Genomic DNA, 26,500 nt, shown 5'->3' on the forward strand with positions numbered 1-26,500 from the left:
AAATAAAAGTTTCATCATTTAGAAATTATATTTTCTTGGTAAGTACCAGTTATTACAATTGAATAAAGAAGTTTGGCGGGAAGAGGTCTAGTTAAAAATTGGACAATATTCTTCATTAAAATATAACTCTTTTTCGTTATGCTACATGGTTCTCTCTTTAATGCTTCTTTTAACAACAAAAATTATACTTGAAATTGGTTAATTAATGATTAATAAAATTCATAAGATTAATAAGAGCACTGAAGGTTCCTTTGCACATTGTATTTTTAAGTGATAGGTTCTGTACTTTCACACATCATACAATTTCGATAGCGAGCAGATATTTCAATAACTAAGATACAAATAATATTGAAATGCTTCTCTGGAGGAAACTGAGAAAATCATCACAAAATTATTCTTTTCAAAAGTCAATTTCTCGTTCGTCTTTCATTTTCCTAGATGGTCTCAACTCCTCGCGCTTCAACGAACATTGTAGTGGTGTCGAAGACTTTTCAGAAATCACTGGGCTGTGGTTGTCAGTCAAATTATTTTTGCGTCAAAAGTGGCCAACCTCTCGGAGTTTTAAAAAGATTACATAAATTTTTTTTTGCACTTATTTTCACGGTATTAGTGTAGTGATGCAATGCGTTACTACTCAGACAATTATCCATGTATTTTTATAATTAACCTACAGTTTTTTTCTGTTTATTTATAAATTTGTTCATTTATTTATTTATTTTTTATTTATTTTTATTTATTTTTTTTACTTCTTTGAATTTCAAGTCAGTTACCCCTTTGGGCTTCTTCCATATAAAATAGTTTCATTTACTGAATAGCAATAGTAATAATATGAAGCACATATGGGCAAATACGCATATATGTGTTACATTATATATGAGATAGTTAGTAAAAGAATATCTGGGAATTTAAAATTCTGGATGAAATCATTGCGCGGAATCCATGTGATCTGGCAAAGCGAAGTGTGGATTGGATTACATTAGAACAGGGAAAGTGTAACCAATCTTAATCTGGCAAAGAAACTTTATACATTTTGCCATCGTAACCGCAATATTGGTAAGCAGTCTTGCGTCGTGAAATTTAAAATCAAAGTAAGAAATTTCCCAGTGTCTCAGAAAATTCTAGAACCCTCAGTGGGAATTTTAGTCTCTCTCTCTCTCTCTCTCTCTCTCTCTCTCTCTCTCTCTCTCTCTCTCTCTCTCTCTCTCTGGATGATGGTAATATTGCTAACGAACTTATAAAAAAAATCTCTTAACAGATAGAAATATTTCACAGTATTTTATCGTCTTTGAGATATTCTGTGAAAGAATGTTTTCCAACCCTTCAAGAATTCACCTATGAGTCCCTTGTCCGTCATTCATTATTACCCGATTAGTGCTCCTCTAACATGGGACTCTGTGCACGTCATGCACGCAATCATGCATGCACGCAATCATGCATGCACGCACGACCCCCTCACAAGCGTTGAATCCGCACTCTTGTGTAAATTTTCACGGCGAGCAACATTATGAAGCTGATATTGGCAGCAACCCTTTAAAAAGCACTTACAGCATTTTGATTGAAGGGTCATTAATGCAAACACTTATCAAATGAGCTGCTTTCCCTTTTATTCGGTCGTTCTCGTCCTTTTCCCCTGTTATTTATTTTTAATCATACTTACTTCAAACCACCCTCTACATTAAACTTGATGGGTGAACATTTTGTCGCGCGAATTATGCTGATGGTAATGAATGAGAAAGAGAGATAGATTGAATGGAGGTTCCCACCAATTAAAAAAAAGTGACATCAAACCAAAATAGAATTAAATTAGCCGGAATATTTCATTAAACGCATCAAATTGTGCAACTGCTCATTCGCAGGTCATAGGGACCTACATATATAGTTCGGTCCCCTAATTGGGTGAATTGTCACACACACTGCTGTCGAAGTCATTTGTTCAGTTTTGTTCATTTGTTCTTCCCCAGTGACATTGTTGGTGCTTGTGTTTGGTGATTGTTCATTGGCATGTGATGTGTGCCTCACAATATCAAAGAGAGAGAGAGAGAGAGAGGGAGAAGAGAGGAGGAGATGAGAGAGAGAGAGAGAGAGAGAGAGAGAGAGAGTCGTGTCTGCTGGTGTTCGAGTTCACGAAACTGCTTCGAATATTATTTTGCGTTGGTGTCGTAAAATAAAACACACGAATTTATTCCTTTAACTTTACTCAGGTGGAGTTCACATTACTTCAACGTTCATTCGTGTATTTTTATAAATAAATTTATTTTACAGAATTTTTTTTTATTTATGAGCAATGTCAAGTATTATCTTTTTGAGTTAATAGATTTCTTCCGTGACTTTTAATAACATCCGTGAAAGATGATATTCCCATTTGCTTTAATTCATTGTTTATTGTCTTCTTCACATTGCTTTATAGGTCTAGCAAATAATAATAATAATAATAATAATAATAATAATAATAATAATAATAATAATAATAATAATAATAATAATAATAATAATAATAATTTTTATTTTTAGCTCAAGGCCATATACATGGAATATACAAAGAATAGACAATAACGTACAGCCTATATACATAAGATAACATGATAAAAAGAGAAAACCAAAGATTAATCGGCAATATCCATATTTGCAGTTATTCCAGCACCAGTTTTATAATTAAGGAGTAAGGCAGGAAAAGAACGAGAAAATTGGAAAAGATCAAGCGGGCAAAATTAGAAGGCAATACAATATGGCAGACCTTTGTGCATTTAGAATTGAGTTCATGGATCCATTCTTACGAAATACGACTGAAATCATCATAAGAATATCTTATAAAAAGAGGCCTACCTGTATTTCAGAGGTTAATTTTCATATTCATCTTACGCTGTGATAAGTGATTAGAGCGTTTCGAAGATCAACTGCCCTCAGCGAAGGCTGAACGAAAATAATTAGTGTACCTGTAACCATAGCCTATATCAATGTAGGGGCCGTTGTCCTAACTGGGACGAACTCGGCGCCGTTGTTCTACCTGGGACGCTGGGACGATGTCGGTGTAATGTCGGTATAAAAACTAACAAAATACTCTCTCTCTCTCTCTCTCTCTCTCTCTTCTCTCTCTCTCTCTCTCTCTCTCCTAAGGGTCCATTCCTGTCTCTCATTATGTAGCGTATCTCAATAAAAGTTGTTAAAAGTGGTACCAACTTTGGTTTATATGAGTTTTGAAATGATTTCGCCAGGTTTTTCTTAGGGAAATTCTGCTGTGTTTTTAGGGAGAATACTAAAGTTTATGGTTCATTAAGAATGGTTAGGAATTCTATGGATACACTGTAGAGTGCGTATTACAAAAATGCTGTTTAATATCACACGTACCCTCTCGTAGTGCGCAATTGAAATACTTTTGTCTGCCTGCATCCCAGACTTAGCAAATAGAGCAGGACTTGGCCTTGCAAAATAAGTCAATTTCAACAGAAAAGACAACAGACGCGCTGTTGTAATTTAAAACGGAGGTTAGTTTCAACAATACTCTCGACGAAGCTTTTTCAAATATATTCTCCCCCTTACACACACACTCTCTCTCTCTCTCTCTCTCTCTCTCTCTCTCTCTCTCTCTCTCTCTCTCTCTCTCTCTCTCTCTCTCTTCCGTGTTAGTTTGCATGTAAACAAACAACGTTTTTGTGTTTTCGTTTTAATCTCAAAGCGGTACTTTGAATAAATATTTTTCCGTGATTTTTTTTTTCGGGAGATACATCTTTTAAATGTTTTTGGGCAATGTTTAGGTTTTTAACGGAGCGCAAAATTGTATTTTTTGTGCTCTTTCAGACTAGATTTAAGTTAGAATAAACTGAATGTTTTATAGTTATAGAATGTATTTATAAATATAGCATTCGGCTAGATAAGGTAAACAGTTGCAGTAATGCGTGTCATGACAGACAATTAAGCTTTATGTGAATCCATGCTCAATAGATTGTTTTAAACGATTATAATTAATATATCGACTAATTGATAGGCAATTGAAGCCTTGTGAATTTTGGCGTCGGCAAGAGAACATTTGTTTTGTAGCGAAGGAAAATAATTAAAATCAATTCATTGTTCTTCGCAAAGAACATAAAAGGTACTACATTCGAACCGTGACTCTTTATATCCCTCAGTCCCAACGAATAATGAAGTAGGATTCCTTATGGGAATCATTTTTCTTAAAGGGGAGCAGTGGATTTCCTTTGCGAGTGAACTTTGAACGTCTGTTCGGGTTGTAACTGTTTCATGATGACATTTCAAGGGGGAGAACGCTTCAGCAGTTGCAATGAAAGGTACGAGGTGGATGGCAGGTTATGATGAGAGATTCAAGGGGTGACAGTTTAATGGGGAGCGTTAAGTCAATGAACGATGAATGATAGCATGTAAGTGATAACACTCTTTAGAGTTCCTCGCTGGACGAGTCTGTTGCAAACTCACCTACCGATCTGGTAGCCCAAGTTCGCCCCCAGCTGCAACCAGCGCGGAATCAGAGGAATGTATTCATTTATTTCTGTTGATTAGAAATTCGTTTCTCGATCTAATGTGGTTCGGATCCCACAATAAGCTGTAGGTCCCGTTCTAAGTAACTAGTTGGTTCCTAGCAACGTAAAGAAAAATTTAATCCTTCCGGCCAGCACCAGGAGAGAGCTGGTAATCAGCTCAGTGGTCTGGTTAAACTAAGATATACTTATTTAAGTGATAACACTTCAGTGAAAAACAGCGATAGCAATTAAGGCAGCTAAAAGGTGCTGTGTGAACTGGTGACATTTGAACAATGGAACATCATTGAGGGCAATTAATCTTGTGACCTGCTCACCCAAGGTAGTTGATGAGTGCAACTGAGTGAGAGAATGTACAGCTGGTTTTAAAGGAAAAATGCCGTGGTATTTGATTAATTCGGAGATTTTGTAAGTTTATATGTATGAATGTGTTTGTTTGTATGTGTGTTCTGTTGACTTCTTTCAAATGGACACCATATATTTTCGGAAGCTTGAATTTCAAGTCAGTGGCCCGTGTAGGTCTGTTCAATATGAATAGGGGTTTATCTTCTGAATGATAATAATAATAATAATAATAATAATAATAATAATAATAATAATAATAATAATAATAATAATGTATATATGTATGTAATACTAATAATAATAATAATAATAATAATAATAATAATAATAATAATAATAATAATAGTGTACGTATGAATATGTATGTATGCTTTAAATAAATATATATCAGTACCAATATAGAAACCTGATATTAACAGTTCACTAATTTGGCATTGAAAATAAAATGATCACACATATAAAAATTAAGCGATAAAGTATTACTCTGACCTGGTAAAAAAATATGTAAATATTGTGATGACGGAAACAATTCTGGTCTCCTCGAACTGATTATATTGTCCGACGGTCTGCTAGGCTACAAACGCTTTTGAAGAGGACGGCGGGAGTTTAATTCCGAGAAGCTCTGTCCCGACGGAGAAGGTCAGAACAGGTCATGTCGTTTTGTATTCATCCTCCGGTTACATTCTTTCCCGAAAGACATTGATGCCATTCTTTCATGTTCGCTGATCAAATAGCGTTTGACTTGGGTTTCCTGACAAACAGGAGTTATTAATGAGCTGCTTCTTATTTGAATATTAAGTTTTTTTTTTACTTTTTGTTTTTCGCCCAAATGATTTCTGAACAAGGTAGAGTGATCGTAATAACCTCTTACAATTTTTCCAAAGCCATTGTTTTCATTTACACTTGCCGGGCAACCGTTGATATATTGTAGTCGACGTAGCTTACATACACACACACAACACACACATATTTTTGTTTATATGTATTTATGTGTGTATTTATGAATATACTTGTGTACTATTTATGTATGCACGGTTCCTCTCCATTGAGTTTGTCATCAATTTGTGTTTCTGTTGCCTGAGCTACAGAAGATTACCTGCGCCACCGAGTGTAGTTCCCATTACAGTTCCCATTAATTAACATAGTATATCCCCATCATAGTTCCCGCAATTAACAAAATCCTTAATGATGAACGAAATAACGGAAGAAGGATCAAGCCTGAAGACTCCTGCAGTGACCGAATAGCTACCACCCACCCACCCACTCTAAATATTGCTTTTATGGCCGCCGAGGGGGGGGGGGGGTCAACAGCAGCAGCAGCTCGAGGGAGGGCGATTCATTGCCACCCGTATTGATGTCGCATCTTGCAAGTGAAATTGCATTGTCTCGGCGCCTGCATTTATGTCGCTCTTAAGTGCAATAAACCTTGCTTTCGCAAGCCCCGCTGAAAGAACTTGGCTCTGTTATGCGGCGTTAATGGGGGAAAGGTCAATGCGGTGTGTGTGTGTGTGAGATGGGCATGGGGAGGGGTGGGGCTCTACAGGGGAGGAGGAGGAGGAGGAGGAGGAGGAGGAGGAGGTGTGTTATATAGTGTTAAAGAGGAAGGCTTTTTTCCACTATTATTCAATTCCATGTGGAACTCATTGCTATTTTGTCGGCCTCTCTCTCTCTCCTCTCTCTCTCTCTCTCTCTCTCTCTCCTCATCTCTAGCTCATTTGCTTTCGTGCTTCCTTTTGCTTTCTTAAAGAGGGAGACGCCTCCTTTTATTTTGTTGCTACCTTGTTAATTTTAACCTTTGTTAGTTATTTCACTGAGCGTAGTCTTTTTTTTTTTCTTTATTTTCACATCCCGTCATGACATACCTTTTTCTTTTGCCAACTTTTAATTGGTTTTCCAATTTTTTTTTACCTCTGCATCCAATTAATTTAGTTGTAAAATAATGGTTTTTCTATCAGTCTTTTCAGATATCCCTTTTGTATTTTGTCGTTCATTGTGCTCGATGCTAAAAATACATCTTGAATATATATTATCTAGGTTCGCAATTTCCAGAGTTTTCTCACAATATTTAAATGTCTCCTTCTTTTTACGGTTCTCGATACACAAGTATTCCTTCTATTCTTTTGGAGCTGCTTCTGACAATCTCGGACACTGCAATGGGTCCATTCTTCGATTCAAACAATTATTAATCTCTACCGTTGGCAGATTCTGCTCTGCATTGTATTACATTGTTGTACATGGCAGATAGATGCATTTTTATCGTTTAATGTGGTTGCAACAGACCTCATATATATACATGTATATATCATATATATTTATTTATATATATATATATATATATATATCATAGTATATATTATATATATACTGTAATATATAATGAATTATACTATATATTATAATATTAATTATATATATATATATATATATATATATATATATAGATATATAAATATATTATATATATATCTACTATATAATGTGTGTGGTGTGGTGTGTGTGTGTGTGTGTGTGTGTCATAATATATTATATTTATTATTATTTATATATATATATGCACATATATATACATGCATACAAAAATTCATAATACTTATATAATATATATATATATATATATATATATATATATATATATATAATTATATATGTCACTACTCTGGTATTTAGATGACAATAAAACACTGAAGTACCAAGACTTCTTATATAAAAAGCTGCATCTACTATTCAGCCATGCTTCGCAGCAAGAACACTTAGAATATATTAGAAGTTATTTGGAGAGCGATTGGAATTTCCATGCCACGCACAGACATAAAATATAATACATGAAATACTTGCTTGGAACATTTACGGTTTTGTATCGAAGCAACCATTTTAGTAAGGTCAAAGGCCAAATATTTGTACCTGGTGTGCTGTTGTTTTTCTTAGTTTTTTTGTGGAGGTATTTTTTCGCGCATAAAGAGGCGGCATCTGAAGTGTGAACTTAATGGAAGAAATAGCAAGATTGATTTTCCACTGAGTAAACATTGAGGAAAAACTTTACTGGTACTCAGGAATGTGATGTAAAATAAGGTAAAAAAAAAAGATCCTAAATTTAGCTTTTACGTTTTATTTCGTTTGTCACGAATGTGATGTTATTTCGTAACGTTTTTCGGCTGATTGTGAGCTTAAACTATTGAAGAGCCCGAGTCTTCTTTTAACGTTTTAATGAAGGTCGTTGTAATATTAATATCTCATTAAAAACTAGTCGGGAAAAATATTCTCTCTCCGCTTCTTTGATGAAGTTGTGTTGCGTAAGATAGCAAAAAGGAGGCAGCCAAAGCCAGATTACTTAACAACAAAAACAAAACAAAATTAAATATTAACACTCGAAATACTCTTTGATCACAAAAAGGAAGAATAAACAATTTAAATAATAATCAAATAATCAGTTTATACCTTAAGCAGAAGTTATCATGGACACCAAAATGATGTACGTTAATAATAAATTCCGATTTTTCACTGCAAAGGAAGATGTTCAGATAAATAATTGGCTAATATAAGAATTGCCACTAAATAAGCCAGAATTTTATTTCACTGCACTAAGAGTGGAGGCAACAATTAATTTAAAAAATGTTGAACCCAAAATATCCTCGATCCTTCAGCATAAAAAAAAAAAAAAACGGGAAAATCTCAACCGAAAATTTTGACACCTTTCAGAACCGGAAGTAAGACGTGATATGTTAGAAGCAACATTGCCTAGACTCGTCAAAACATGGAATAAGAATTGCCAGAATTTCAGAACCACTGAAATACCCCCAAGAGATTTCAGGGGTAGAAACGATCGACATTGCCTCCGTGTCGTGAAATCCTTCAGTTTTCATAAGATCTTTAAATTTTGACGAATTTCTACAGTTTTCATAACAACACTGTGGACCAAATGTATCTCGCGGAGAGGTATTGCGTGATTGGTGTGACTGAGAATGCAGGTATTGTAGTATAAACGACTCATTTGGGTATAAGGAACAAGTTACAGTTTTCACTGAGTAAAATAAAATGTTTCCCGAAGAATTGAAGGCCTTCAAGCATGGTTATTATTATTATTATTATTATTATTATTATTATTATTATTATTATTATTATTATTATTATTATTATTATTATTATTATTATTATTATTATTCAGAAGATGAACACTATTCATATGGAACAAATCTACAGCGGCCATTGACTTGAAATTCAAGCTTCCAAAGAATATGGTGTCCATTTTAAAGAAGTAACAGAAGGTAATGGGAAATACAGACAGCGGAGATCGGCTATTTAAAAAGTTAATAAATAAAAAAGTAAGTAAATGTAGACATAAGATTGAAAGATTAATTGCATGAAAAAATATGTTTTATGGATGTTAGTTAAAGGCGTTCAACCTTGAAGCAGCTCATTCTCTCGAAGTTAATCAGTTTGTGTTTGATTTTCCAGTTTATGTATGATCGTTATAAATAGATGAATAGTATATACACGAAAGAGTGATTCCATATAACGTAAAACAAAAACAACGAATAACTTAATCAAACTTGCAGCCCTTAATTAACATGGTATCGTGTTTTGTGATCTGCACTGACTAATCGCATACACTTTTACGAGACATATTTTGCGTAAGACATTTTCCTTTTCAAATGCTTTCGCTGTTTTTCGGACGAATATAAAAATCGAAGAAAATTTTCAGTGGGATTGCGAATAATTGCCAGCATTGTGCACTGAATAGCCCGGTGTGTTTACAAGGCTCGAATTTCCTGCTTCTGTTGTCTCGCATTGGACTAATCCCATGAGATTGCCCGCAGAGAATGGAACAATAGTCACGGATAAAGAGAAACCTTGGCCTTTTTTATGCAAAGAAGCTGAATTGTATTTGTGTACATACTATGGAATTAAATATAAATATTTATATAAATGGTGTGTCATTTCCGTTTTTAGTTTCTCAGGTTTTATAATGAAATTGTTGTCCGTAAACGGGTTAATGCAAAATGAAGGGTTGATATATTATGGAAACATGGGGGTCATTTTTCGATGTTTTAGAAAATATACGAAGAGTGAAATGCAAAACATTCAGCAACGCTTGATGGTAAGAAAATGAATGTGTTTCACGTATTTGAGTTCAAAAGGAAGGAATAGAATTGAATAAAATTTTTCAATTTACTTTGATGTTCAAAAGAAGACATCAAGAAAAAATAGTCTATTAAATGAGTGAATTTTGTTAGCAACAATGGCAGTTCCCTTGCAGTTCACTGCGTAGGTTATTATTTCGTTTTGCGTTTTGCTGTTTGTGTTTTGCGTCGTCGCCTCCTGACTTCATATGGAATGGAACGAAATATAAGATTTAAGCCAAAGGCCAAGTGGCGGGACCTATGAGGTCAGGAAGGGAAAGTCGGAGTACAAAGGTTTGAAAGGCGTAATAGTAGGAAGGTCTCGCAGTTGCACTATGTAATAATTGTTAGGAGTAGGTGGAAAGTAAGATGGATCGAAGAGAATACGAACGAAGGCACAGTAAAAGGCATGAAAGTGGTTGCAGCTAGGGACAGAAGGGACACTGCAGAGAACCTCAATTAGTGCCTACAGTGCACCGTGTGAGGTGCACTGACTTCACTACCACCGTATCAAGAGCCAAGTGTATAGCGTGAGAACCAAACGTAGCAAAAAGGATCTCGGTTTTTATTTACTGTTTGAAATAAACACACGTTTTAATGGATGAGATCCGTTGTTGAAAAGATGATCCCGAAGTTCATTCATATTTGTTAATTATTAGTGTCGATCAAATTTATGAGTTTTTCTTCTACAGTATCTGTACTCCTGTTAGAATGCCATTGTTACGAATCAAATATGATGCATTCTTCGTAACGCAGATCAAATATTTTTAGCCTTTGCTCTTCCCTTCTAAATATGAAAGACGCCTACGATTGAATAACACGTCTAAAGCAATGTGGGAATCCATTTATATAATAAAGTGAGGCATCGGTGTCTGGTAAGAAAATTAATATATAAAAAAGGTACGCGGAATTTCTCCGAAGTTACGTCATGAATGTAATTAACTTGACAGGAGCTTCAGTTGCTCTGAACTTCGTAGAATTGTGTAGGAGTCCCATATAAGGAAGAAAATAAAATTGATAATTTTCGGTACAAAAACTATATGTTGTGTCTATTGTGGTTTACTCTCCCTACCCCCAAATAATTTAGTCAATAGAAAATATTGACTAATTATTATTATAATTTTTTCAACCATGAAAAAGATTAATGGATATTTACTGAGCAGAACCTTTGTGGTCCTTCAGAATTAAGCTGATAGAAATTTCCATTGACATTCATTAGAAATCAGTTATTATTTCTTAGGAAATATTTTTGTCCCTTTGTTTTTGTTTCAGCTTTAACATACTAACACTTTTGGGCTTCTTTAATCCCTTTTGAAAACAAATTGAAAAAATAAATTGTAAAGCATTTTTTTTACTCAGACTTGACAGGTTGCATTGTCCTAAAAACTTTTTATTCAGTTCCAAGAAGTGAATCCCATTGGCTTTTTAGTTCTTTTATAAATCTGAGCGAGAAAAGTTGTCCGAGCCTATTGACTCAGCCTGAGGCAGAAGAAGCAGGGAGCCACATTCTCCCTTTCCTGGGGCAATGAATTTTTCATTTTCCCTGTAACGTTTTCTTGATGAAGCTGCGCTCTGGAGCACGCCGAAATGATAGCGGGGCAATCTGGAAATAAGCAATAGGCATTCAGCGGTGACCTGGTGTTGTTACCTGGTGTTTGGGGATGTTTCCAAGCGCCTGAAGTCGTGTTTGCTCTGATAAAAATAGCAATCCTCCGCGGTCCTTCGCCCCCTTTCTCAGGCCACTTGGCGAAAAAGCTCACCCAGACGCCCGCGAACTCGGGCTCCAACTTCTATTCAGCCACTCCTATGCAGTGCGAAGTTCGTGGAAGTTTATTTTTCGGAAAGGGGGCTGAGGGTTCTCTCTCTCTCTCTCTCTCTCTCTCTCTCTCTCTCTCTCTCTCTCTCTTTCTCTTTTTTTTTAATCACGTTAGTGGCCGAAGTTTGAATGTTTTTCTTAGCTGACATGTACTTCTTTGAAGGGTGAATTCATGTCATTATCATTTTTCTTGTGCATGTCAGATATTTATCATCTGAATTCGTCATGATTCTATCGGTTTACAATATAAATGGGCATTTTAGAAACGTTAGCGAAAATATCTAGTGAAAATATTACAAGTTCCTACAGATGACTGATATGTCTTTTTCATGATTTGAAAGTATTTATTGTTATTTTCACTTAAGCAGTAATAGAGCTTCAAAAATCATATTCCTTGAGAAGTTGTTGTCTGTGTATCTGTATATTGGTGATGATCTTTAAAAAAGAAAAAAAAAACAACAACAACAACAACAACAACTAGAGCTTTCTGTATAATTGTGCTATCGATCGATCATATTACTGTGCTGGAAACAGGTGATCGTTATGTGGTAAACTCTACGGTTAACGCTACCCACATTTAACTACTGGAAATGCTTGCCAGACTACATTATTTTGAATCTCAAAATGAAAAATATTAATATTTGCAACCTTCATCAATCATCAAAAATAATATACAACAGGTGTCACTTCTCTCATATTTATATTGTCAGAATCATCGGGACAAAATTAGTTTGGAATAATTTTGTATATGAATTTTATGTACCGTTAAGTTTGAAGATATGATTCCAAATTAGGAAATTCACATTAAATATATTTCTATGGAATGCTCAGTTTCATTATTTTTTTTTTCATTGCGGAAACTTTCAGGTATATTCCATTATTTTAAATAAATAATCAAATATGCATGATAAAAAGTGTGAGGAATGGAAAGAATCATATTACCAGATACCTAAATACAAAATAGCAGAAATATCATATACTGTAGCTTCTGGGATGTAGAAAAGTTGGTATTGAAACCTTTTCCTCATCTTTTCACATGTAAGGTACGGAAAACCTTTGATGATATGTTTTCAGGCCACGATACGGTCTTCTATTTTTTTTTCTTTTATACCTTTTTTGCAGAATTCGTGTACGCTCATGTGCGACTTATGAACGCATGAAGATATGTAAATATAAAATCTAATTCAGGGATGGAATTCTGTACTGGGTTTGCGCCTTAGTAATGACTCCGGGCAGAGCCAGGAACCTTTCTCAAGCACCTATGAGAGGGGGACCCCCCACCATAACACCCCCCCCCCAAATAAAAAAAATGCCACAGGCAAACTGAAAAGACATAAAAAAAAAATGTCAGAATACGCAATGCACTGAACGCCATTCAATACTAAAAAGGATATCTATCTCCGCGTTTTGATACATAGTCTGTAGAATTGAGTCTCAGACAGATTTGTCTAAATATTAACGGAAATTCAGATATTTCGATACCGCAACCAAGCGTTTTTTTGCAAAATCTCGTCATTCCTCAGTAGTTTTAACAGTAGTTTACCGTACATTAAATTATTAATAGTAGATATATATGTATATATATATATTAGTATATATATATATATAATATATATATTTAAATATGCATGCAGTCTTTTATGCATATATATATATATATATATATATATATATATATATAAAGTGTGTGTGCACAGTTCAGTGTAGGTTTAGTAAAGAACGCTTGAATGCGGTATCAATAAACACACACACACACACACACACACACACACACACACACACATATATATATATATATATATATATATATATATATATATATATATATATATATATATATATAAACGTATTTTGTTTAAGGAGGTGGAAACGGAGGTGGGGGGGGGTGGGGGGAGTGAGGAAGAGAAGACGGGGGGGGATGGGGGAGAATACGTATTGGTGTAGGGAAAGGAGGGTAGGTGGCTATAAGGGTTTGAGCAAAAAAAAAAGAAAAAAAAAAAAAGTTAATAAAAAATTCTTGAAAAACCGAATGAAAACATCCTCTGGCTCTAACCTTTCCTCCGGGTTAGGAACGCCTCCTACTCACATCCTACAATCCTTCCTACGGTCTTTCGAAGGATATGTGCATTTTTTCAATGTCTGGTTTCAGCGGGACTAAAAAGGATATTTATCTCCGCGTTTTATACATAGTCTGTAGATTTGAGTCTCGGACAGATTTGTCTAAATATTACCGGAAATTCAGAGAATATTTCAATACCGCAACCAAGCGTTCTTTGCAAAATCTCGCCATTCCTCAGTAGTTTAACAAGTAGTTTATCCCTACATTGAACTATTAACAGTAGATATATATGTGTATATATATATATATAGATATATATATATATATATATATACTTAAATATGCATGCAGTCTTTATGCACACACACATATATATATATATATATATATATATATATATATATATATATATATATATAGTATATTATATATGAACAAAGGCGGGATGTATTTGTATGCATATCTGTGTGTGTATGTATATATATATATATATATATATATATATATATATATATATATATATATATATATATATATATATATATGTATATGTATATGTATATATATATATATATATATATATATATATATATATATATATAATGTGTGTGTGCACAGTTCAGTGTAGGTTTAGTAAAGAACGCTTGAATGCGGTATCAATAAACACACACACACACACACACACACAACACACACACACACACACACACACATATATATATATATATATATATATATATATATATATATATATATATATATTTAATATATACATATAGATATAGGCACACATATGCATACAAATAAATCCCGCCTTTGTTTATATATACTTCAAATTTCACGTTCGTTACAGTTAATCCTGACTACAAGGGTTTTTGTCTCGTTGTTCCAACTGCCTTTGTGTTCAGCTTATGTCGCTCCTAAACGAGCATACATATATCTATGTCCCCTGAAACTCAGACATTGGAAAAAATGCACATATCCTTCGAAAGACCGTAGGAAGGATTGTAGGATGTGAGTAGGAGGCGTTCCTAAGGCCGGAGGAAAGGTTAGAGCCAGAGGATGTTTTCATTCGGTTTTTTTATGTATTTTTTATTGACTTTTTTTTTTTTTTTTTTTTTGCTGAAACCCTTATAGCCACCTCCCTCCATTCCCTACACCCATACGTATTCTCCCCCCATCACCCCGTCTTCTCTTCCTCACCCCCACCCCCGTTTCATCCTCCTTAAACAAAATACGTTTTTTACCAGGCTCTAGAAAAGTCATAGATCCCCGTCCATTGTAGCTAGATAAATGACTTCTAGGAATAACAATGTGGTGCATTTGGTGATCTTTTCTCAGGATATTGATGCGCCCCCCCCCCCCACCTCGCCCCCCACACTCACAGAGCAGTAAATTATTGCTGTCGATTTATATAACACTTCTCGGAATCTGAAGATCGAGTTTGGAATCATTGTAAAAAAAAAAAAGACAGACAGACAAACAGATTTATTAACCAGATATTTCTAATCCAGGAAAATCTTGAGTTCAAGGAAACTTGCCATTTCTTTATACGTTACTGGAATATTTATGAAGAGATATTTTTTAACAGATGACAGATTTTCCTGATTATTCCTTTAGATGAGTGAAGTTCGTGAATAAGGCAAATAACGTGTCTTCTTAATGTCATTCAGACCTTTTCAAGGTTGCCAAGCACGTAGGTAATAAAGGTTGATTTTTTTAGATCGTTTAAAAAATTCCCAGAATTGGCTGTAAACTCAGAGATATACAGTAATATTATTTTTATTGATAGCAAAACTTATCGAATAAGACTAACCGTATGTAATAAATCATTTGTTGTTAAAGAAATTTCCATTTATCTCCCAATTCCAATTTCCATGGCTATTGGGCATAATACAAAATCCAACTCAAATACGATCCATGTTCTTATATCACGTGCGTGTGTTTTGGCAAAAGGTAAAACCTCCCTTGATATTGGCTGAATGCATAATTTAGAAGGATGAAAATAGAATTAAGATATTACGGTTAGTGAGACAGAATTTGTAGAATTATGTTTGAGGAGTTATGAGAGACGAAATGATGAGAAATGAGGATGGAAAATGGTGGTTGAAAGTAAATCGGGAAAAACCATTTTTTATGATAAAAGAGACCGTTGTGGAGAGCTGTGGCAGAAACCATATTTTGTTAAAAAAAATTAGCATTGAAGAGAAGAGGATGGGGACGGATTCAAAAACGTTTTAGCGGTGTGTTGTTGAAGAAAAGATAGTGTTAAAATGGTAAGAAAACGAGGCAGGTCATGAAAGATTAGTGATACTATTTTAATTTGAGAGAGTAAGAGGAAATCATAATTTTGGGGAAATTGTAAAGAACAATGGTAGGTGTGAGGGAGAAGAAGAATAATGTTACAGAAGAAAGTACAAGAAGTGAGAGGCCATTGTCGAAAGAGAGGAACATTCAAACATGAGGAAAAAGATAGGAAAGAAGGCAAATAATGATAAAGAGAAGGAGAAATGTCGAAAAGGTACCAATGAAAACCATTGTTTTGAGTTTAATTCTATTTTATGTACACGTAGGCAAGTCTTCCTCAGTTGCTGGGAAAAATGAATTTCTCTCTCTCCTCTCTCTTCTCTCTCCTTTCTCTCTCTCGTCCATCGTTCAATTGCTCTCTCCCTCCTCTCCTCTCTCTCTATGCTGTCATATCTCTCTCTCGATCTCTCTCTCTCTCTCTCATTCAGTTTTAAAATATATAGGTGGTGTTTCAGTCTTTAGAGTTTGAACGTACACTAGCGTCCCTTCAACGATCATTTAAAAGTCGTTAAAAGTCGGTATGTGACATGCAATCCGGTTAGTGTTGTGCTTGTGTATATATATATATATATATATATATATATATATATATATATATATATATATATATATATATATATCCATAAATTCACGTTAGAAAGGTAAGGAAAAACAGGTACTTGGAACAAGTACTTTCGTAGTATATTCTACATTTTTAAGTTCACACTCAAGGACGTGTTCCTTCGTGCTACTGGATATGGATATATATATATATATATATATATATATATATATATATATATATATATATATATATATATATATGTGTGTGTGTGTGTGTGTGTGTCTGTGTGTCTGTGTGTTTGTTTGTGTGTGATTTTAACTCCCCAAAGCATAAACTGTAGCGTTTTGTTAACAGTAAAATCCGCTTGATATCAACGATTAAGTTTGCAGTTGATGAATTCTATAAGTCGATGAACAACGATGAAAAGAAATAGCAGCGGCTATTGACGGGAGAAGCTGTAAGATTGTTGTGGAGAGAGAAGGACGGATGGGGGAATGGGTCGGGGGATGGGGGGGGGGGGCACCGAAAGGGGGCGTTGTGTGTGTGTGTGTGTGTGTGCTACGTAGAGAAAGAACGGGGGAGTACTCGACCTTCTCCTACAAAGATGCAAATGAAGATGGCATTCCCATTAATATTTCCTAATTATTCCGACGCGCATCGTAAATGCGTGTTTACCATTTGCTCATTAAGCGTTCTGAGAATATTTATGGCGGCCTGTTATTGGCATTAGCCGATGTATTTACACCTGGAATTACTCTCTCCGGCTCCCGCGTGTGGAGGTAAAAATCCCTGGCGTAAGGGCGGTTGAATCTAGACCGCGAGACGAAGTTTACCAGAGGTACAACGTTGTTCTGTCACATCACTTTGGCAGCGACTCATATCCGCTGGAAATATTCATCCGAAATGGCAATTTGGATGAGCTTTCTTGTGCAATGTAGGCGCCAAGTGTTGGTGATATATTATATATATATATATATATATATATATATATATATATATATATATATATATATATATATATATATAGATTGATATATTATATAATATATATATTAGAGAGAGAGAGAGAGAGAGAGAGATGAGAGAGAGAGAGAAAGAAACGAGAGAGAGAAGAGAGGGGGGGGAAGGAAGCAGAGAGAGAGAGGAGCAAGAGGGAGTTCAGGAGAGACGAGAGAAACAGAGAGAGAGAGAGAGAGAGAGGGGGGAAGGTTAGGAAGAGAGAGAGAGAGAGACCGAGTCGGATGAATTTCGTCGTCGCCGACTTATTTGTCAGTTAGGGGATGGTCGGCCCTCAGGTTTAAAGGGTTTGACTCCACAGGTGAAGGGCTCAGTGGCGCTCGAGACAAAGAAGAGGGAGGTCATGGGAAAGTCTTACTCAGGTGAGATGGACGCGTTACCTGTCTAAAAGCACAGGACTGGGGTTGTTCGAAACAGCACGTAGAGAATGAAAACACCCCGGCGAAGTTCACAGAACTTCAGCGTGGTGCCACATGGATGTACACTGAGTGGTAAACTTTGTTCGCTAATGAAGTTCGCGCTGCGGTATCTGATTTCGGTGGGAACGTGAAAATAATCGCGATAAAATTGTAGACTGTTGGCCTCAGGATGCTGTGGAAAACAATGTAGTGTTAGAGAGAGAGAAAAAAAAAAATTCATGTCAGGTGAAATCAAATGAACCCAATTTTGGGCAATATCATTCGTTAACTCCCTTTTGAGAAATGCATTTCATAGTAGTTATGTCAATTTATGAGTTTCAAATTGGAAAATTTTATTTGTCTGTTCGTCTCTTTGAACTTTGAATAACAAAATTATTAATGTATATGCGGGGGAAAAAATTTATTCATTTAACAGATTCAGTGGAATGCGCAAGAAAATTCCCGGAAAATATGGTTGAGTGCATCTGTGGCCTGATAGGAAAAAGAAAAAAGGGAAAGTAAAAAAGATAAAATAAATTAGTGCGAGGATGGTAAATAGATGTGGCAGATAAGTCTGGGTCAACAGTCGCTCGCCACTTGCAAGTGCGATTCGCTCGTGACAATTAGCAAACGACTGTGTTGACAAGCAGTGTTTTTATTTAAACTCACGGAAAATGAGAGAGTCACATAATCGAAAGCACACTCGAAATATTAGTGTTGATGAAATGGGCAAGGACGCTTTTTTTATCGGGACATTTCGAAGCCAATGTTGTTGTGGAATGAGGCATCCCCGTGTTATCCTGTTGTAATGAAAACTGAGTGAGAGCAATTATAAAATTATATATATCTTTCTTCCGTTGTGATGCTATAGTTTTTCCACTTATCTTTTTTTTTTTTTTTTTTTTTTTTTTTACAAAACGACACATGATGATATTACCACATAACTACGGGATTATATTTTTTTTATAGCGTGCATTCTTCTGACAAGAATATAAAACAAAACACGAATGGATAGGGAGAAGTATGAATGAGAGGAAAATTGGGGAAGAGTATGATTGGTAGGCGAGATTTTTTTTTTCTAGAATTAAGGAAAAAGCAAATGACAAGGAGGAGAATAATAGAGAGAAGAAGAATGATGGGAAATTGATGAACAGTATAAATCGAATAATAAATTAGATCAGATTCGATACAATAGATGAAGTAGATTGAATAAGAAATAAAGAATTCTCCAACAAAGAGATGATTTTCTGTAGAAGACAAAAAACAAGACAAGATGTAAATGCCGAAAGATGTAAATCCCAAAGAAGAAAAAGAAGAGAGAAAAAATGTAGAAAATTTATTTTTCGGAAAAGAAAAAAAATAAGGTATATTCCTCAGCTTCAAGGAACATAATACCTAAGAAAGATTGAACCCAGATGAATTTAACCGGAAAGAGTGGCGGAACCAGACGAGGATAAAATTCCACAGGACAAAAAGTACAACAAAAAAGAATAACAAAGAAATTTGACATCGAATTCCCGCAGAGGAATCATAATTATAATAATAATGATAATAATTATAATAAAAATTAATATTTTTAAATAACCTCATAAACATTTTCCGGTATCTAAATGAGTTCCCACTGCATGTCATAAATAGAAACGTGTGTTAATAGATATTCATTTAATAATATACACAGTTAATTTAGCATATATATGTTTGTGTACATATATATAGTTATAAATAAATGCGTGTGATAGATAGGGTGACTGCGAACATATTTACAAATTTATATGCATGTAAAGACATTACATACATTCATACTGTCTCATTTACATACATATATATATATATATATATATTATATATATATATATATATTATATATATATATATATATATATATGATATATGCCAATGTGGGTGCGGTTGTGTGCCAAATATCCTCATTACATGGGGTGTAAACAATCGATATGTGTGCATGTTGGCATTTTTCTTATTTATGTAAATACCCGTGTATGTATATTAGAGTTTAATATACGTGCAAGGAAATCATGATAAGGATATGGCTGATAACAAATTCCTTGATGACATTTTCATTTTGGTAGCACTTAATAACATCTCCTGAATGTGTATAAATCAGCTTGATTGAACATATACGTATGTACGTATGTAGCTTTTGACTTCTTATGGAATATATATATATATATATACTATATATATATATATATATATATATATATATATATATATATATATATATATATATATATATATATATATATATATATATCAGTGTATATAAGTGTATATATGTATGTATGTATACCGTTTGCTTTTCCAGTCTGAGGGACTAGCCGCTTTGATTAACCATTCATTCCTGTAACTTCGAGGACGTGGAATTAGCTCCCAATTGACGCTATATTTCCTTATTTAAGAAGGCGGATTCATTTTGTCTGCAACCGAGAAGTTCATTAGAATATTTCTTGCTTGGTTTGTTGAGGACGACCTCGGCATGTGAAGTACCCCATTGATTACCATTCAGGTACTGAACTGATTCAATGTTGTACTGCTTTTCAAGTTGAGGCTTGCGGTTATGAATAGTAGTGTTCATTTTAATAGTAGTGGCTCCAGATAAAAATCAGAGGACGACACTTCCTTCTATAAGTGTTAAACTCCTCTACGACATCATCAGTTTCTCATTCCCTATACGGAAAAGCTCTACCTACCCTGTTCTCGCAAGGAGTTCCAATCTTCTTGGATGTTCCCGCCTTCCCATCTTAATACCCTACAGGGTCTCCCTCTTTTCTTTCCACAAGAAACTTCAAAATAAATAATTCCCCGCCAATCTGTCGTTCCCCGTCGTCTCTTTCTTGTCACTAAACCACTTCAAAACACTTCCTATCGATCTTCTCACCTATGCTAACCTTTTTAACCAGTCCTTCGTATCTGCCTTCTCTACATACAGCTCACCCTTTCATCCGCCCACATTGACATTCAAGCTACGTACATAATAATTCAGCTGAGAGCATCTTCCATCTTCCAGCTGTTTTCCTTTCAGTTAAGTTGTTCATTCACGCGCCACTTCTATTGAGAGAGTTGGTTCAACATTCTCCACTTTCATCTCAGCGGTTTTTCTCCTTCTCTTCCAAACGCTTTGCAGAGACCCTACCACCTCCCTCGTTCCTACCATATGATTTACCTCTTGTCTCATTCTACCACCAGTCTTTACATTTACTCTCAAATGTTAGTTCCTCGTTGGACGAGTTGGTTACATGCTCGACTACCGATCTCAAGGTCCGGGTGCGATTCCCCCCTGCTCTGCCAGCCAGGAATCGGAGGAATTTACTTCTGGTGATAGAAATTAATTCTCGGTGTGGTTCGGCTCCCACAATATGCTGTAGGTCCCGTTGCTAAATAACCAGTTGGTTCTTAGTCACGAGGAAATATTTGATCCTTCGGGCCAGCCCTAGGAAAGCTGTCAATCAGCTCGGTATTCTGGTAAAACTAAGGTATACTTAACCTTTTTTTACTCTCAAATGCCTTCAACTTCTCATCCATATAAACTGTCAGTACCTTATTATCCTCCATCCTCCTGTCTCCAAGTTTCACTTAGAACCATCGGTTCTTATCAATGTAAAATCCGCCTTCAGTTTCCTTCTCTTTCCAATTATTCCATACCCTTCCAATATCACGAACTAACATTTATGTTTACCGAACCTCAGGCTACTCTATAATCTATGAACTACCGTAACTTCCTTTGAGCCTTTCGGCAAATAGAAATATACAAACCAGGTAGAGGAAAGTCTTCTATGATGTTTATGTAATGGTTTAGACTCTACTGGTTAGTGTGGATCCTCAAAAATGAACGACCCCACTTACTTGAGGCCACGACCGTAACTCCTTTAATCACGCTGGATAATGGAAGATGAAACGATGCTAATTAGTGGCGCCCTACGCGATTCAAAAATCACCAGAAGGCTTCGTGGCTTGTATCCCCCAATGCCGTAGAGGAAGACGTATGTACGTACACATACATATTTGTATGTGTATATATGTGAGTGTGAGCTCTCACGTACGTACGCATACATATTTGTGTATGTATATATGTGAGTGTGAGCTTTCACGTCTATGTAATTTACATGTGTTTACCTGTGCTCTATTGTGTTGCACAGGAATATTTCGATATTTATACGTATGGAGGAATGTGTATCGAAGTGGTTTACGAGTAATTACGTGAATGTTACTTGAACATTTTCGAATGTTGTATCCTGCCGAGATTTCATTTGCCGTTATGTTGCGTGGTATTAGATATTGCAGAGTGTTTCATTATATTCTTCCAAGTAATATGCACTTCATTTTATTATCCGTACAAGAGGCAACTTTAGTCACTTTCTATTACGTCAATGTTTTCTTGTGAAATCCTGTTTCGGTCAAATTATTAGTAATAGAGATTATTTGCTTAGCATGCGGCATAAGAAAATCAGAAATGTTGATAAATAAACGAGGGAAGCTATAGAGATGATTTGTTTGTTTAAATATTATATTTGATATAATAAAAGTGGAAATCCGAGGGTACGCAGGAATAGTCAAAAGGAGTAGCGGAACTGAAAAGACGAAACAGGTTTTGAGATTGTTCGGTCAAGTGGACAGAATGGAGGATGATAGGTAGGTGAAAAGATTGTTCAATTCGGGAGTCTTAGGAAGAAGGAAGAGAGGAAGACATAAGGAAGGTCTGAATAGATGGCGTGAAAGGGTATTGGAAAAAGGAAAGGTCTGTATCATCCAGGAAGTGAATTCCGCGCAAAAATAATAAATAAAAATGGAGCAGTTCACTGTGTCTATGGAGTTTGTCGCGCAACTGGTAAGCCCTTTGAGTTGGTGTTTGAAGCGTGTGGTATATAGGAATTTCCTGCTCAGGGTTTTACAAAAGACTCAGCAGTAAAAGGGTGAATATTTATGCCGGTATCTACGACCTAATAAGTACTGCGTATGTCTTTTCCCAAAGAAATTGACTCTTTGGTTCGAATATGAATATTTCTTGAAAACCTTTTGGAAAATAATTTGTACTTGAACACACACACACATACATACTATATAATATATATATATATATATATATATATATATATATATATATATATATATATATATATATATGGATGTGTGAGTGAAAAATTAAGTTCTGCGAAACACCGAGTAATAACTAGATTTAATTCATTACATACTGAGTCCTGATTCTCACTCTATTTCGTTACGCTTACGGAACTATACATGTACTAACACCAGTTTCATGTCAATAGGTTCTCGAAAAAATAAACAATATAATGCTAACAAAAGTCTGTCAAAGAAATCTACCGATGGATTCCTTTAAAATAACCTGGCGTGTATATTTTAGCGGAAACCTTCTGTTGCATTGTATCAAAAATCTCTCAGCACATCGTTGCAAGGGACTTATCAATATTCTCCTCAAAAAAAAAAAAAAACTATAAAAAACACGAGTGGTTTATTTTCCGAATGTTGAGAGTACAAGTGAACACGAACGACTGGATGGCTAAATTAATATGAGAAGGAGGATATTCTCTCTCTCTCTCTCTCTCTCTCTCTCTCTCTCTCTCTCTCTCTCTCTCTCTCTCTCTCTCTCTCGTCGATGAATCCCAGAACCGCATTGATGACATCGGCTCTCATTCAAGAGCATCCGAGCGTGAATGTTATGTGCCGAGATGCAGGGTTTGGTTGATGCTGCTGTTGCTGCTGTTTTTGCTGTTTGTTGTATGTATGTGTGTGTGTTTGTTATCCCGTTGCCCTTTTTTTTCTATGCATAATTGCGTTGCTGTTTCTTTCTTCGCTTTTTGCTTACGATGGCAGTCCTTCCTTGTGGGTGTCGGTAAAAACAGCAAAAAACACCATTAGGAATATTCCAGGTGCTGGTTTTTTTCTGCATAATCGCCTTCCTGTTTCTTTCATTGCTGTCTGGTTACGATGACAGCCCTCCCTTGTGGGTGTCGGTAAAAACAGCTAAAACAGCACTGGGAAAATTCCAGGTGCTGTTTTTACTGAAATTTTCTTTCTTTTCCATGATAATGATTCAACAGGATGACCCTCAGGATTCTGACGGTCCTATAGGTTTTACTCTTGCGAATAAAGTCGGCTTTTAATGAGGTCCTCGTCTTGTAAATCTCTCACGCTATTTCATAGCGCTTTTGTTTCTGCTGTTGATCCTGCTCTCTGCTTATATTAAATTTTTATTTATTTATTTATTTATTTTCTGCAACTATTTCAACTCTCTTTTCCTTAGAAGATGTCAGGTTACTTTTCAGCTCACAGCTGTGCGAGATCCTAGCTGCTGTTTCTGCTGTTAGCTCGACGGCTCCTTTTGCTGTTTTCGTCCCTATCTGTCGGCGGTTCTCCCTTCTTTTGTCTTCTCTGGAACTGTCAGTCATTCCGCCTACCCCAATCTCATCTGGTTTTCCCTTGTCGTAACTCGTGACGAGTCTGTTCGCTTGCCGTCCGTAACCTCGATCTGTCTGATATCTTTGTGTTAGTCTCTCTCTCTTTGTATATTATATATATATATATATATATATATATATATATATATATATATATATATATATATATATATATATGAGCAAAATAAATGCAGGCAAAGATGCTTATTCCATATCCAGAAACCCCATCACCAACTTCCCAGCTAAGTGACATCTTACCAAAGAACCCCCCCCCCCCACCACCACCACCACCACCACCACCACCACCACTCACCCAGATCCAATCCAACCGTTGCTGTGGCCGAGACCGATATATTGGTCACTTTCGAGTGGTCCGCGAGAGACCATCACGGAATAGTTGCATTTTATGATACCCCGTAATGGGAGGAAAAGACTTTTCTTTCTTTCTTCTTCTTCTCTCCCTTCACTTACCTCACTTACCTCCTCACTTGGTTAGGAAGAGGCTGCTGCTGCTGCTGGATCCGGCAAATGCGTTTTCGATATCCCCCTTTTCTATATTCAGGGATCAACTCACGTTCACAAGGAATCAATATCACCTTTCCCTTTTTTTTTTTTTTTTCTTTCACCCTCAGAAGCGAATGGTGGTCTTTGGCTAAATCAAAGTTATTTTTTTTCATGAAGGGGGAGGGGGATTTTTTTTTAAAGGGGGGAGAGGGGTTTTTTTATGGGAGGAGGGGAGAAAGGCCCTTTTTAAGGGGAGGAAGGACTTTTTTAAAAGGAGGAGGGGGAAGGACTTTTTTAAGGGGAGGAGGGGGAAGGACCTATTTAAGGGGAGGAGGGAGTGGGGGCTTTTTTAAGGCCAAGAGGGAGGAAGTCCTTTTTTAAGGGGAGGAGGGAAAAAGGACTTTTTTAAGGGGAGGAAGGAGGAGGGACTTTTTGAAGGGGAGGAAGGAGGAGGGACTTTTTAGGGGGGAGGGACTTTTTTTTTTTTTTAGGAAGGAGGCAGAATATTTTTAAGGGAAGGGGGACTTTTTTTAAGAAGAGGGAGGGAGGACTTTCATTTTAAAGTGAGGGAGGAAGGGAGAGAGGAGTTTTTTTTTTTTAAAGTGGAGGGAGAAATAACTAAATAGATTGTTTGCAACCAAAAGTCATTTTGAATAATAAAATTGTCTAACTTGTTTAAATGTTCTTCGATACTTATCTTCCGAATTTTCATTGTACCTTTGCCATTAAAAATGCATTTGCGGAATCATCAGTCTCTCTCTCTCTCTCTCTCTCTCTCTCTCTCTCTCTCTCTCTCTCTCTCTCTCTCTCTCTCTCTCTCTCTCTCTCTCTCTCTCTGAAGAAGAAGAATATTATTATTATTCATACAGTTAGGCATACGTGGGTTTACACGATGAATTTTTAATGCGTGACGCAAAGTTTTTACGTCAGTGTAGAGTCGAAAGTTTAGAAATGCTGATTTTTTTTTTCTGTTTTCTCTCTCGGCTCTGTTATAACGAGCAAATTATCCGTTAATTACGGCTGTCATTTTTCATATACGAATTGTAATTCCGCCGCTATTTTTTTCGAATAAACGATAAATTTCGTTTTATGTTTTCACATCTGATATAGCGTACTAATCACTGTTTACTTGTGATAATTTGAATAATTGGCCTGAATACGCAAATAGCTGTTATAACTCGTCTAATTGCCCTGATGGCACGAATTTCTTTCCGGACGGTATTCAGGTCAAAATGACCTTTTCTGTGTACAAATCATTACTGTGTCTAAGTTATTCATCCAGTATCACTAATCTATATTTCAACCTTCGTTAAGTATTTTCGTCCAACATTAATTTTTCTTTTTTTTTCTTTTTTGTTATATCCATCTCGATTCAGATTCCAGATTTAGATTATCCTAGTTAGTGTTTTAGTTATTTATTGTTTCTCTAGAATTCTGGGTCATTCTGACCTCTAATGGAGTTCTTTAGGTCA

The 26,500-nt window shown here is 35.7% G+C and overlaps 2 protein-coding genes across 5 annotated transcripts in view; both read left to right on the top strand.

Annotated features, from left to right (window-relative positions):
* LOC135218150 (PE-PGRS family protein PE_PGRS45-like) overlaps positions 1-6,080 on the top strand; it is a 17,537-nt gene extending 11,457 nt beyond the window's left edge. Inside the window, exon 3 of the mRNA XM_064254297.1 lies at positions 5,997-6,080. Coding sequence (XP_064110367.1) covers positions 5,997-6,080 — 84 coding nt within the window. The remainder of the gene's footprint in view (positions 1-5,996) is intronic.
* The window catches only part of LOC135218588 (synaptotagmin-7-like), a 332,013-nt gene that overhangs the window by 57,745 nt on the left and 247,768 nt on the right, over positions 1-26,500 (top strand). Inside the window, exon 1 of one of the 4 annotated variants that reach the window (XM_064255001.1) lies at positions 17,886-18,057. The exons of 1 other annotated variant lie outside the window; for it this stretch is intronic. In XM_064255001.1, coding sequence (XP_064111071.1) covers positions 18,039-18,057 — 19 coding nt within the window. In that variant the 5' untranslated portion in view covers positions 17,886-18,038. Of the gene's footprint in view, positions 1-17,885; positions 18,058-26,500 lie in introns of those variants that run through there. 2 more of the 4 variants (XM_064255000.1, XM_064255003.1) reach the window with 2 other exon arrangements.

This window comes from Macrobrachium nipponense, chromosome 9, assembly GCF_015104395.2.
Source record: "Macrobrachium nipponense isolate FS-2020 chromosome 9, ASM1510439v2, whole genome shotgun sequence".
In the NCBI taxonomy this organism is placed as follows: domain Eukaryota; kingdom Metazoa; phylum Arthropoda; class Malacostraca; order Decapoda; family Palaemonidae; genus Macrobrachium; species Macrobrachium nipponense.